This window comes from Cebus imitator, unplaced genomic scaffold (genome assembly GCF_001604975.1).
Source record: "Cebus imitator isolate Cc_AM_T3 unplaced genomic scaffold, Cebus_imitator-1.0 Scaffold799, whole genome shotgun sequence".
Taxonomy (NCBI): Eukaryota; Metazoa; Chordata; class Mammalia; order Primates; family Cebidae; genus Cebus; species Cebus imitator.
Window position 1 is genome coordinate 316,887 of NW_016108114.1, and position 14,852 is coordinate 331,738.

General features: G+C 42.2%; 1 protein-coding gene across 1 annotated transcript in view; it reads right to left on the bottom strand.

Moving 5' to 3' along the window:
* The window catches only part of MUC22 (mucin 22), a 21,200-nt gene extending 8,204 nt beyond the window's left edge, over positions 1 to 12,996 (bottom strand). Inside the window, exons 1-2 of the mRNA XM_017520059.2 lie at positions 12,717 to 12,996; positions 15 to 1,934 (exon numbers count right to left, since the gene is read on the bottom strand). Coding sequence (XP_017375548.1) covers positions 15 to 1,934; positions 12,717 to 12,786 — 1,990 coding nt within the window. The 5' untranslated portion in view covers positions 12,787 to 12,996. The remainder of the gene's footprint in view (positions 1 to 14; positions 1,935 to 12,716) is intronic.
* Between the last annotated feature and the right edge of the window lie 1,856 nt (positions 12,997 to 14,852).

Here is a 14,852-nt window from a genome sequence, read left to right on the forward strand (position 1 = left end):
GGTGGTCTCAGAGCCTGCGGTAGAGGCTATGGTGGTTTCATAGGCCATGGTAGAAACTGTAGTGGTCTCAGAGCCTGCAGTATAGGCTGTGGTGGTCTCTAAGCCTGCAGTAGAGGCTATGATGGTTTCAGAGCCTGTGGCTAAGACTGTAGTGGTCTCTGAGCCTTTAGTAGAGGTGGTGGTAGTTTCAGAGCCTGCAGTGGAGACTCTCGTGGTTTCAGAGTCTGTGGTAGATGTCATGGTGGTCTCAGAGACTTCAGTGAAAACTGTGGTTATCTCGGAGCTTGCAGTGGAGGCCTTGGTGGTCTCAGAACCTATCATAGAGGCCATAGTGGTCTTAGAGCCTGTGGTGGATACCCTAGTGGTATCAGAGTTTGTAATAGAGGCTGTGGTGATCTCAGAGCCTGTAGCAGAGGTTGCAGTGGTCTCAGAATCTGCAATGGAGGCTATGGTTGTCTCAGAGCCTGCAGTGGAGGCTGTGGTGGTCTCAGAGTCTGTGGTAGAATATGTGGTGATCTCAGAGTTCATGATGGAGGCTGTAGAGGTCTCAGAGCCTGTGTTAGAGATCGTACTGGTTTTAGAACCTGTGGTAGAAGCTGGGATGGTCTCAGAGCTTGCAGTGGAGACCTTGGTGGTCTCAGAGTCTATGGTAGAGGCCATAGTGGTCTCAGAGCCCATGGTGGATGCCATGGTGGTCTCAGAGCCTTCAGTAGAGGTCATGGTGATCTCAGAGTCTGTGGTAGAAGCCATGATGGTTTCAGAGCCTGAAGTAGAGACTGTGGTGGTCTCAGAGCCTGTGTTAGAGATTGTACTAGTTTTAGAGTCTGTAGTAGAAGCTGGGGTGGTCTCAGAGCTTGCAGTGGAGACCTTGGTGGTTTCAGAGTCTGTGGTAGAAGCCATAGTGGTCTCAGAGCCCATGGTGGATGCCGTGGTGGTCTGAGAGCTTACAGTAGAGGCTGTGGTGATCTCAGAGCCTGTGGTAGAAGCCATGGTGGTTTCAGAGCCTGAAGTAGAGACTGTGGTGGTCTCAGAGCCTGCAGTGGAGGTGATGGTGGTCTCAGAGACTGAAGTAGAAGCTATGGTGGTCTCAGAGCTTGCAGTAGAGGTTGTGGTGGTCTCAGAGCCCATGGTGGAGACTGTGGTAGTCTCAGTGACTGTGGTAGAGACTGTAGTGGTCTCAGAGCCTGCAGTGGACATGGTGGTGGTTTCAGAGCCTGCCGTAGAAGCTGTGGTGGTCTCAGAGCCTGCACTAGAGACTTTGGTGGTCTCAGGGCCTACCGTGGAGACTCTGGTAGTCTCAGATCCTGCCATGAAGGTGGTGGTGATCTCAGAACCCGAAACAGAGACTGTGGTGGTCTGAGAGCCTGTGGTGGAGGGAGTGGTGGTCTCAGAACCTGCTGTAGAGGCTGTGGTGGTCTCAGAGGTTTTGATCGGGACTGTAGTGGTCTCAGAGCCTGTGGTTGAGGCTGTGCTGGTGTTAGAGGCTGCAGTGGGGGCCAAGGTGGTCTCAGAGCTCATGCTGGATGCCTTGATCATATCAGAGTCTGCAGCTGAAGTTGTGGTATTCTCAGAGCCTGATGTGGAGGTGGAGGTGGTGGTGGTCTCAGAAACTGCAGTAAATGCTGTGGTGGTCTCAGAGCCTGTGGTAGAGATTTTAGTGGCCTCAGAGCCTGCAGTGGAGGTGGTGGCGATCTCAGAGCCTGTGGTGAAGGCCACAGTAGAAGCCATGGTGGAGGCCGACGTTGTCTCAGAGCCTGTGGTAGAGTCTGTGGTGATCTTAGAGTCTGAGTCTGTAGTTAAGGCCATAGTAGAGGCCATGGTGGAGGCCATGGTGGTCTCAGAGCCTGTGATGGAGGCTGTGGTGGTGTCAGAGCCTGTGATGGAGGCTGTGGTGGTGTCAGAGCCTTTTGTGAAGGCTGTGGTATTCTCAGAGCCTGAGGTGGAAGACAAATAAGGTGGTGGGAATGGATTAAGAATGACTTGCAGGTTTAGAGTATAGTGTTACTTTAATATACTCAGTACTGCTTACTCATTTATTTATTTAGATATTGAGGGCTTAATATGTACCTGGTATTTTACTAAACTCTGGGCATACTCCTGTTAGCAAAAGAGATATGGGCTTATAATTTAGTAAAGAGGAGTAATACAACATAAAATAATACAAATACACATTGGCTTAAGTGCTGTTAAAGAAAGCAGGGGTGCTGCTTTAGATACTATAGTCAGAAAAGGTCTCTCTGAGGAATTGACATATGAACTGAGAGCTGATAAGAAGGCATAAGAAGACAGACATTTGAAAAGCCATTTGAAAGGCCAGGAGAAGGACTACATAGATCTATAGCATAAGCATAAATACTCTGAGTTGTTAATGAGCTTGATGTGACTCATGAATAAATAAAAGACCAGGATGGCTGGAATGTAGTTATTGAAGGAGAAAACAAGGCTCTAGAGAGACCTTTTCTAACTATAATTTCTGAAGCAGGACCCCTGCTTTTTTAACAGCACATAACCCAAGGTGTATTTATATTGTCTATATTTTAATCTCTTTTCCTTGCTAGAACATAAGCCCAAATTTCTTTTGCTGACAGAGGTATGCTCAGAGTTTAGCAAAATACCAGAGTAGAAAGGTTAAATTTCATCTCAAATACAGTGAAGACCCACTGGAATAGCATACTCTGATTGATTTTTCTTTGTTTTTACTTTTTAAAAAAATCACAGATTCTTTTGTAACAAGTATAACACAAAGAACCCTTTTCCCTGAATCATTTGGGAGTTACTTGGTAACCTGATATCTCATTATCCTTCAATACTTTATTCTCATACACAACCATAACACAACCGTCGAGATCAAGAAATTCACATGAATATACTGCTGCCACCTGATCCTTAGATGCCCTTCAAGTTTTGTTAGTTGTCCTAATAATGTCTTTTATACTAAACAGTTCAATTCAGAATCATGTGTTGCTTTTAGTTGTCTTGTCTCTTTAGTCTTCTTCAGTCTGGTGCAGTTCTTCAATCTTCCTTTGATCTTCATAACTTTGAAACTTTGAAGATAACAGGCCAGTTATGTTATAGAATTTTCCTTATATTTTTTGTAATTTTTCATCATCATTAGGTTCATGTTATTAATCTTTGCCAAGAATACCACTGAAGTGATGTTGTATTCTTCTCTTTGCATACTATCAGGTGACAGATAATATCAATGTGTCCCATCGTTGATGATATTCTCTTGGATTACTTGATTAAGAAGGTATATCCAGGCTGGTTTTTCTCCCCTTGTAGTTAGTAAGCATTGTGTTGTGATTATAATTATAAAGTGTCCTTGTTTATTTCTAATAATATACCTCTTAAGCCTATTTTGTTTGATATTGAAATACTCAGTTTTTTTCTAAAAAATTGATGTTAGATATGGCCATAACTAAACTAACATATAGTTATGGCTGTATCTTTCTTCCTCTTATTTTTATACTTTTTTTTTTTTTACCATGTTTGTAGTTATAGTTAGTTAAAATGTATTTCTTGGTTGATTATTTAATTGGAGTTTTCTTTTTTAACCAATGTGTCAATCTCTGCCTTTTAATTGGGGTATCTGAACCATATATATTTAATGTAATTATCAATATATTGGGTCTAATTCTTTTTTAGAGACAGAGTCTTGCTCTGTCACCCAGGCTGGAATGCAGTGGCACAATCATGGCTGACTGCAGCCTTGACTTTCAAAGCTCAAGCGATCCTCCTGCCTCAGCCTCCCAACTATCTGGTACCACAGGCACGAGCCATGATTCCTGGCTAATTATTTTTTAATTTTTATTTTTTGTAAAGATGTGGTCTCTCTATGCTGCCTGGGCTTATCTCGAACTCCTGGGTTCCAGCAATCTTCCTACCTCAGCCCCACAAAGTGCTGGAATTACAAGTGTGAACTGCTGTGGCTGGCCCCAGGTTTAATAGTCTTGATATTTGTTTCCTATTTTTCCCATCTGGTCTTCTTTCCTTTTCCTCCTTTTTTCTTCTACTTTTTTTTTTTAATTAACCAAATTTTTTTTTTAACTTATTGTGCCCATTACATATCCAGGAGACTGTTTGTTGGCAGTTAGAAACCAGTTTTTAAGACAGAGAGAATCTTGTTCTGTCACCTACGCTGGAGTGTGGTGGTGCAATCTTGGCTCACTGCAACCTCCACCCCCCGGGTTCAAGAGATTCTCCTGACTTGGCCTCCTGAGTAGCTGGAACCATAGGCATGTGTCACCACGCCAGGCTAATTTTTGTATTTTTAGTAGAGACAGGGTTTCACCATGTTGGTCAGGCTGGTTTCTAACTCCTGGTCTCAAGTGGTCTACCTGCCTCCGCCTCCCAAAGTGCTGAGATTACAGGCGTGAGCCACGGTGCCTGGCCCTGAGTCTTTTTTATGACCCCATTTTATTTTCACTATTAGCTTATTAAATATTATTATTATTTGTGTGGCATTGCTTTAGGGTTTATGATATACATCTTTAATGTATCACTTTCTACCTCTCAGTGATCTCATACCTCTTCATGTAAGGGCATGAGAGTCTTCCCACGGTATACTTCCATTTCCTTCAGCTATTCCTCGTGCCACTGTTGTCATACATTTTATGTCTACATATGTTATAAGCCTCATAATTCATTGATATTAAAGTATATTATCTTTTGAGAAGAATTTAAATGAAAAAACAATCTTTTATTTTTACCCACATATTTCCAGCACACGTCCTTTATTACTTTGCACAGATCTAAATTTTTTCTTCCTGAAGAACTTTCTTTTACATTTAAAAAAAGTGTGAGTCTCCAGGAGGTGGACTTTTAGTTTTAACTTGTCTGAGAAAAGCCTTCATTTCATCTTCATATTGAAAATATTTTTACTCTGTGGAATTCTAAGATGTAGAGCATCTTTTCTTTCAGCATTTTAATGAAGTTGCTTCTTTATCTTCTGGTTGTCATGGTTTTTCACAGGGAGTCTGTTATTATGCTTGTCTTTGCTCCTCTCTATATAATGTGTCTTTTTTTTCTAGCTGGTTCTAGGATTTACCATTTATCACTGATTTTTAGTTATTTGATTATATTGTAATTTGGTATGATTTTTTTAAAGTTTATTTTGCTTGATATTTGTTGAATTCTTGGGATTTGTGAGTTTATAGTTTTCATCAAATTCAATTTTTTACAGCTACTGTTTCTTTAAATATGTTTTCTATTCCCTTTGCTTTCTGGAACTTCAATTACACAAATTGTAGACAAATTGTTGTCTCACAAATCACTGATATTCTATTCATTTATTTTCAGCCCTTCATGTGGGAACATACTCCCTCCACCCCATACCCCCCTCACCCTCACAAGATTCCAACAACACATGACAGGCTGCCACTCTATGGGAAAGTCCTCCTCACCCAATTTAGTTTCCTTTCCTTTCCTTTCCTTTTCCTTCCTTCCTTCCTTCCTTCCTTCCTTCCTTCCTTCCTTCCTTCCTTCCTTCCTTCTTTCTTTCTTTCTTTCTTTCTTTCTTTCTTTCTTTCTTTCTTTCTTTCTTTCTCTCTTTCTTTCTTTCTTTTTCTTTCTTTGTTCTTTCCTGATGAAGTCTTGCTCCGTCAGCCAGGCTAGAGTACAGTGGTTTGATCTCAGCTCACTGCAACTTCCTCCTCCCGGGTTCAAGTGATTCTCCTGCCTCAGCCTCCTAAGTAGCTGAGATTATAGGCACACAACACCACGCCCGACTAATTTTTGCATTTTTAGTAGAGACGGGGTTTTTCCATGTTGGCCATGCTGGTCTTGAAATCCTGACCTCATGATCCACCCACCTCAGCCTCCCAAAGTGTTGGAATTACAGGCGTGAGCCACTGTGTCCGGCCCCACTTTAGTTTCTTATATCCCTCTATGGGCCACTGCTGTCTCCCCTCCTATCCAACCCTGATACCTGTTTTGCTCTGCCTCACCTAATGACCTAGGGTTTAATCATGCAGGAAGGAAAGAGAAAGCAGAAAACAAAAAATTTATGTTTTTTAAAGATCACACTCAGCCTGCTGTGTGAAAAATGGAACGTAGGAGGGCAAGAGTGAAAACAGAAAATTGGTTAAGAGCACTAACTATTGCTTGGACTAGGATGGTAGCAGGGGAGATAAATTTCAGTGGATGAATACAAACTATGTTTTGAAATTAGAAAAGTAGAACCAATAGGGAGTGTCGAAAAACTGCATGTGGTGGATGGCAGGAAAAGAAGTCAAGAACAACTTCTAGCTTTGGGGCTTACGCAAGGAGTTGGAAGTTAGTTCTATTTACCTGAATGAATAGGGATAAAGTGAAGATTGGAAATATTAGAGATTTTGAACTTTTCATGCCTATTAGATATCCAGGAGACTGTTTGTTGGCAGTTAGAAACCTGCACTTAGTTCTCAGAGGAGAGATCAAAACAATAGACGTAAAACTGGAAGTCATTTAAATAGACATTGTATTTAAAGCCATGAGGCTGACTGAGATCACTTGTCTGGGAGAGTATAGTTGGAGAAGAGGGCTCTGGACCAAGCTCTGGCTACTCCATCATTCAGATGTCAGATAGGGGAGGAGAAGCTAATGAATGAGACTGAGAAGGAGCAGCCAGTAAGGTAGAAATAAAACTCTAAAAAGTGAATCAAGGAAGTCAAGAGGATAGAGAGGCTCTGGAAAAATATGGTAGTTAGCTGAATTGATTTTTGCAGAGAGATCAAGTAAGATATGGCCTGGGGCATGTCCACTGGATTCAGAGACAATATGTAAGTGAGTGTTTAGTTTATTGAAAACAGATTTGCATGATGGGGTACCCCCCAATGGGAATGAATAAAAGAATAAATAAGTATATATGGAGACTTACGGATTTCATAGGAGAATAAAAAGTAGAGAAATAACAAAGGACATACCTCCACAAGGACAAAGAATGGAGAGATGACAATAGCAGAGGAGAGATTTACATTTTTTTAAAAGATAATAGCAGGTGGATGAGTGGTAACTCTCCAACACAACAGAGAAAGCTTCAACATACAAGCCGCCATTGGGGGTGAGAGTAAGTCAACTACTGGTGAATTATCAATTCCTTGTAATCCTCGAAGGGTTTAGGAGTTGCATCCAGGTTCCTCTGAAGATTTGGGTGTGGCATGTGAGTAAATACAGGAAGGATGGTTGAAACGCAATGTAGCTAGGGACTGTCTCTCAGCTCCAGATCCCTTCTTCCACTCAAGTAGTTGGGTGAATACACCTCTCTCCCTTACAAGAGCTTAGGGTTTTATCTCTGGAGATATCGATACTCGAGACCAAAGAAACTCTAGACCAGTGATCCTAGGCACTGCTCAGGGCAGGAGTAAGAGGTTTTACTGAAACTATGCAATTAAGGAAATGTTTACAACCTGAACTGTAAAATCCTCATTACGTCGTTCCTTACTCCACTTACAGCACATCAGCAGCTATGCTAGTATGCTCTAGACAGGATCTGGAGAATTCTTCTTGTGGAAAGAAATTAGCCAAAACTAGATACTGATATTTTGAGGATCTTCCCAATCAAAACTACCGTTTTTCTGGTAAGTTACCCTAAAGCTAAGTCCATCCGTTGACAGGACTACCCCTGCACACAAAGCTCCCAGGCATCATTTTAGTGCCTCACTCTCAAATGCAAAGGACATTTTGGGATTATCAGATATTTGAGGAAAATCTCTAGCTTGAAATATAGAGACCAAAACAAATATCCCTATGAAGCAAAGCCAGAGACAACTGAGTCAATGCAAATAGCAAAACCAGCTTCAAATGTCCTCAGCAATATAAGTGAAAGTATAGCACCCAAGGAAAAAAACAAACAAATAAAAGTGCCATTTTAAAAGTGATTGTAGAGAAAAAAGATCTCTTTGAAATTAAAAAAAAACAACTCAAAATTTACTAGAAGGATTTGAAGACAAGAAGCTGAGGAAATCTCCCCAAAAGAAAAATAAAATGACAGAGTTGGAAGACAGAAGAAGAAATATAAGAAAATTAGAGGACAGTCCAGGAGGTCAAACATCCAAATCATAAGATTTTTCAGAAAGAACAAAGAAAATGGATGACAGGCAATTATCAAAGAGAAAAATGCAAGAAAATTTCCCAGAACTGACTAATATAACTTTCTACTATACAAATTCCTAATAAAATGAAAGAAGAATCTATACTATGGTACCATATCATGAAATTTTAGAACAGCAGTTTTAAAAATCTGAAATCCTCCAGAAGAAAAAAAAATGGGTCTCTTACAAGAGGTCAGCAATCTAAATGATATCAGACTTCACAATCTAGAGTCTAGAAACAGTGGATCAATGCCTTCAAAATCCTGAGGAAAAATCATATCCTTCCTAGAATTTTATAACCAGCTAAACTATGAGTCAAATGTGAGGGTGGAATAAGATATTTTCAGACATATAAGGTCTATGGACAGGTAGGCCCATTTTTCTCTTCTTCCTGGGCACACGGGTAATTTACATTTCTCAACCTCTCTTCTAGCTAGGTAGGGCTACATGTCGAAGCCCTAGTCAGAGGCCCCTAAAGTGAAGGAACACATATAATTTCCACTTCATTTGTTTAAGAGTAAATACCTATTCCTTGATTTCTGCTTGTATACATATTTTTATTTTCTGTATATTATCATGTTTTGACATTTTAACAAACTTTTCTAGCTAGGGAGAGACAGCACCTTCCTGGGCTAGCCAATTCTTAGAAGTAGCAAAGGGCCTAGCCAGGAGCATGAGCTGATTTGCAAACTAACCATTCCAGAACCAATACTCTTCGATTTGGCCCATACACCCATGCACTCCAGGAAACAATATTTATCTGCCTTAATCATTCCAAAGCCAAGTACCATGCAACTAGGTAGTAATCAGCCATATAGCTCAAAGAACATAGGAATTATTCAAACCAGCCAATCCTAAACTGTTCACCCTGCCCTTCCTTGCCTTTCCCACAGAAACCCTAACAAAAGGAAAAACCTAAACCTTTCCCTCACTCCTATCTTCTGCCTCCCGACTACCTTGCTGTCTTTCTCAGGTGGCCTGGCATGGCAGTGCCATGCCTCCTGTCTCTAGGGCCTGTGGGCCTTTCCTTTTGTGGCTGCACCTTGACTGACTGTATCATAAGATAATACAAAATACTGTTCTTCTACCCTCTCCTTGGGCTGAAATGATGATGACACTGGAAACCATATGTTGAAGATGGAAGAACCATATTCACCCGGGGTCCCTGAATGACTGCATGGAACAGAGCTCCCACCATCTTACAATACTCATCTTAGGATAGGTACAAACAAGTTTATTTTTCAAAGTCACTTTTGGGATCTCCTTGTTACAGCAGCTTAGCATTACCCTAACAGTGCATAAGGTTTTAAAATAATTTCCCACCCTAAACTCTCTCTCAGGAAGCTTCTAGAGAAAGTCCTGCTCCAAGATAAAAAAAAAAAAAGCCAGAAAAAAGATTAGAATTATTTCCAGAATGTTACTGAATACAAATTACAGGACAAGAGACCTAGCGAGTAATCAGTACTGGTTGGACAGAAGCTTCCAAACAGGATTGCTCAAGGGAAAAAGGTGAAACTGATAGATTGCTTCATGTGTATTGAAAAGGCAGGGACACTTCTGGTGGAGGTTTTGGGATGAATTAATGATATATATGAAGAAAACTATGGAAATTTTAAAAATGAAGCTGTTATTAATATCTAGAAAAACAAAAATCACAAGAATGGACAACCATCAAAATGTAATTATATGACCCAGTTATAAATGTTACTAGAGGTAACATTTATTATTATAATGTAAACACTAAATACTAATTTAACACCAAAAATTTGATACAATCATTTGGGGAGAATTGTGAGCTGGAACGTGAGACGTAAGTGTGCGGGGGGAGTAGTCTAACCTGAATAATCCTTTTCATTAGAAGGAAGACAATAAATCATGCCTAAAGTAGGGGGGAAAAAAAACAACCTCAACCAACAAAGAAGTATTAGTAGTAGGAGAATTTATGGCCAGGTGCAATGGCTCACGTTTGTAATCCCAGTGCTTTGGAAAGCTGAAATGAGAGGATCACTTGAGCCCAGGACTTCCAAGCTGCAGTGAGCTATGATGGTGTCACTGCACTCCAGCCTGGGGGACAGAGCAAGCCTCTAAATAAATAGATAAATGCAGCATGAAGGTAAATGCCAAAAAGAACCCTGGGAAGCAGGGCTCAGAGTAAGAAGCAGTTAGGGAAAGGGAGTCAGGGGCTGAAGTTTTAAGAGAAGTCTTGTAGGACTACAAGTGTTTCTTTTTCGGAACTATTTACATGCATTGCCTAGTAAAATTAACAAGTGAATGGGAGGTGAGAGGTGACATAGCAAATGTGGGGAAGGCCTTCAAGAATGGGGGTGAGGAAGGAGAGCGGAGGGAGAGGCGGTGGCTGAGGAGTGATGCAGGGACACTAGGACGGGCATAATTCAAACAGTATTTAGTCCAGAGACCTCTGGGGTCACACTGTCTGAGAAACCCACCCCATCCCACGAATCTTACTGAATCAGGATCTTGCTTAGGGGGGTGTCAGGGCCTGGAAACCCAAGTGTTTATTAATCTCCTTGGATGACACTTGTGCACACAGACTGAAGCTTGTTTGGTTGCTGATGGAAAGAAACCAAGAAAGGTAAAGCGAGATGGGAGGGGAAGGAGAAAGCACTGAGCAAGGCCCCGAGATGTCAAGAGGTGAGAGGGCGCCCAGCGTTCAGATGGAGGAGTGGTCGTTGCTAATCCACCGTAACAGGGCTACAGGAGACACATGGGTCACTTTACAGATCTAGTGGTGGGAAAAGAGGAGGGGCCTGTCAGCACTTGCACACTTGTTCCCTTTTGTAAGGAAATATTATTTAAGTCTATGTTTAACAGTAGACCGAGAGTTCCAAGGGGCCAAGGCCATGGCGTTTCCTGCTCCATTCCTCACCGTGGCCTAGCCTGGAGCAATGCCAGGCCCAGAGTAGGAGCTGTATAAATGTTTGTTGAATGACTACGTGAATGACAGTTTCTTCTGAGGTAAGGGGACTCTTGTTTAAAATCAGACAGATAGGACTGGAGTTAGGGATGAAGACAGGTAACAGGTGGATCTGGAAGGCATGGGTAGGTAGAGAACAGTTGAAGCATTCAGGATGAAGGCAACAGGAAAGGGAAGAAAAAGAATGCCGAGGGAAGAAGAGCTGGAGCAGGCGAAGGAGCAAATCCTGAGTGGGGTGCAGGAAACAGATGTATACTGAGGAAGAACAGGGAAGCACCCCAAACCCTCCGCATCGACCAACCTAGACCTTCTCTTTCCGCCGCACCACCCGCTTCCTGACATGCCATCCTACAGTAAAGGCAATGGAATGGATGAGCCGATTAACCTGGTGTCTCAAAATCAGGAAGATATGGGGATGTAAGAAATGAAAGATGGGAGTGAACGGAAGTGTCTCAGTCTGCTGGAGCCACATGGAGCCCAATTCACTTCTCCCCTGGGCTATTTCCTTTTACAGCCACCGCTGATCCATTGCTAGAGCCAAACCCCCAGTGGCCAACCTCCAATTTGTTTCTATCAAGGAAATTCTCAGGGGATTAGACATGGATTTGGAATCAGGCAGCATCCAAAGAAGAACTGAAGCAAAAAATCAAAAAACAGCAGAAGTTGGTGTGGATGCGGTGATCAGGGAACACTTCTACACTGCCGGTGGGAATGTAAACTAGTACAGCCACTGTGGAAAACAGTGTGAAATTCCTTAAAGAACTAAAAGTAGAACTACCATTTGATCCAGCAATCCCACTACTGTGTATCTACCCAGAGGAAAAGAAGTCATTATATAGAAGAGATACTTGTACACATATGTGTATAGCAGCACAATTCACAATTGCAAAGTCATGGAACCCAAATGCCCATCAATCAATGAGTGGATAAAGAAACTGGCATCTGATGGAATACTATACAGCCATAAAAAGGGATGAATTAACAGCATTTGCAGTGACCTGGATGAGATTAGAGCCTGTTATTCTAAGTGAAGTAACTCAGGAATAGAAAACCAAACATCATATGTTCTCACTGATATGTGGGAGCTAAGCTATGAAGACGCAAAGGCAGAAGAATAATACAATGGACTTTGGGCCCTACGGAGGAAGGATGGGGGGTGAGGGACAAAAGACAACAAATAGGGTGCAGCGCACACTGCTCAGGTGATGGGTGCACCAAAATCTCACAAATCACCACTGAAGAATTTACTCATGTAACCAAATATCACCTGTACCCCAATAACCTATGGCAAAAAAAAAAAAACAACAAAGAAGGATTGAAGGATTTTTACATGACTTTAGACTGAGATCTTGGTTTTAATTTGGAATTAAGAGTGCTATTGGAAATAGAATTTTCCAGTTAAAAACAAAACTTTTAGCCAAGATACAAAGAAAAGCAAAAGTCTCACCTCCCTCATCTCGCCAGCACTGCCCCACCACTTGTGCCCACAGCCATAGCCTGGGGAGACTAATATAGATTTGCTTCTAATGTAGCATCAGAGTCATGGTCAGTGGAATTGGGATCAGTATTGGCTTTTGCAGAAATCGGCAAAAACAAAAAATCATCTTTGTTTCTGGAAGAAGAGTCATGCCCGGGCAGGGGACCCCCATCTCTGCTTCAGGCCTTATGTGGCCTCCATGCCGCTCTCCCTCATTAACTGGTAAGTCACTTACTGGGTCCCAGAAGTCCAAAGAGAAGCAGCCACAGGAACCAGAAGGCAGGAGAGATGTTTCCTCTTCTCATCTCTAAAGGATGCACATAGAAGTTGTCATTTGGATGCCTGGGTTCCAGAGGAAGGATAGGCCAACCAGGCAGAGAGACAAGGGGCAAACCCCCTGGGCCTTGATAGAAAATAAAGTTGTGCAAAAAGACCCAAAGGCCAGCCAGTGCCAGAGCGAAACTTGCAGGCAGGTAGCAGCTGGGGGGAGTCCCCAAATTGCTCCACAGTTTGGCTTCTTATTTTTCTTCTTTTTTTGTCACAAGAATATCTGTGGCATTTATAGCTGATACTGAAGAGGGGAGGTCAGAGCTTTGGGTCCTCCCTCCCCAGGGAGGGGCATCTCCGCGCTGTGCTTTCTGCAGGGCCGTTTGGAGAAGTGTACCCTAGAGGAATCAAGGCGGAGGAGAGAGTCAAGTCGGCAAGACCAGAGGGTGCCACAAGAGAAGGGGCAGGGAGGAAGGCGGAAGGAGGGAATCAAACTTGTTGGAGTGGAAGGGACCCACCCTTTGAACCAGAGCTGACCTGAAACCTGTTTTCCCTGGGTATGCCTCATTTCCAAAGCAGGGGGCCTTTGTAGAAGAAAGAAGGAGGAAAAGAAGAAAATAAAGCAAACGGATTAAAGGTCAATAGCAGTCTATCTGGGGGAAGCTGGGGATTTGGAGAGTGAGAAGGGCATCAGGACACATGCCCAGTTTTCTCCAAAGTGCTCCTTTCCAGCTGCAGAGCAGCACGTGGCTGTGTGAATGATACACTCCACTTTCTATGAACTCTCTAAGGGTGGGGAAGGTGGACGCTGAGTGAGTCTCACTTCTAGTATCAAGCAGAAGTGAGTAGGGAAGAGGATGGGGCAGAGAACTATTCATTTCCCTGAGTCGATCTTTGGCAATGGCTCTTAAGCATAGGTCAGGGATTCTAACTCACCTGGATCCCTGTTTCTAGGCTCACAACTAGCAGTTAATTGAAATTTACCGTGTAACTCAGATATGCAAGGAAAAATGTAGTTTGACTTGCTATAACTCACCCAACTTAGTTTTCAGACTCTCTTTTCCACCAATGGCGGGGAGGGTTGGGGTAGGGAATGGGGATATGGGTTTAAGCTTGCCAGATCTTGGTGATTAAATTTCATTTTCTTTTAAAAGCGTTTCTGTGTGGTTCTAATTATATGAAAGTCAAGTACAGGGAAAAATCAATTGATGATGATTGAAGTCAAAATACTGGCTACCTCTCGAGTGGCATTGCTGGGAAGTAGGCAGGGGAGACTTCTGGGGTGATGGGAATCCGGCACATCTTGGTCTGGAAAGTGGGTAGGTGAGGGTAGGCATGTGTTAAGATTCAACAGTTGGCCGGGTGTGGTGGCTCATGCCTGTGATCCCAACACCTTGAGAGGCTGAGGGTGGAAGGATTGCTTGAGCCCAGGAGTTCAAGACCAGCCTGAGCAACATAGCAAGACCCTGTTTCTATTTATTTAAAACAAACAAATTAAATAATTAAATAAAATTCGATGACTTAAACACTTATGTGTCCACTCTGCACATTTTACTGCATATATTTTAAGCCTCAATGTAAAGATTAAAAACAACAGTCAAGGGTACAAACTTTCAGTTATAAGACGAGTGAGTTCTGGGACTCTAATCACATGAAGACTGTAATTAATAATATTGTATTGTCTATCTGAAGTTTGCTAACACACATAGAAAAAAGTGGTAAATATGTGGTGATGATGTGTCATTAGTTTGACGGTGGTAATTATTTCACAATATATACTCATCAAATTAACACGTTGTACCCTTGAAAACATCTCATTTTTATTTGTCAGTTATATCTCAATAAAGCTTGGGGGAGTATTAAAAACAATAAAAAAGAAAAAAAATTTTGGCCAGGTGCAGTGCCTCACGCCTGCAATCCCAGCACTTTGGAAGGCCGAGGAGGGCAAATCATGAGGTCAGAAGTTCCAGACCAGCCTGGCCAACATGGTGAAACCCCATCACAACTAAAAATACAAAAAAAAAAATTAGCTGGCTGTGGTGGCAGGCGCCTGTAATCCCAGATACTTGAGAGGCTGAGGCAGGAGAATCACTTGAACCCGGGA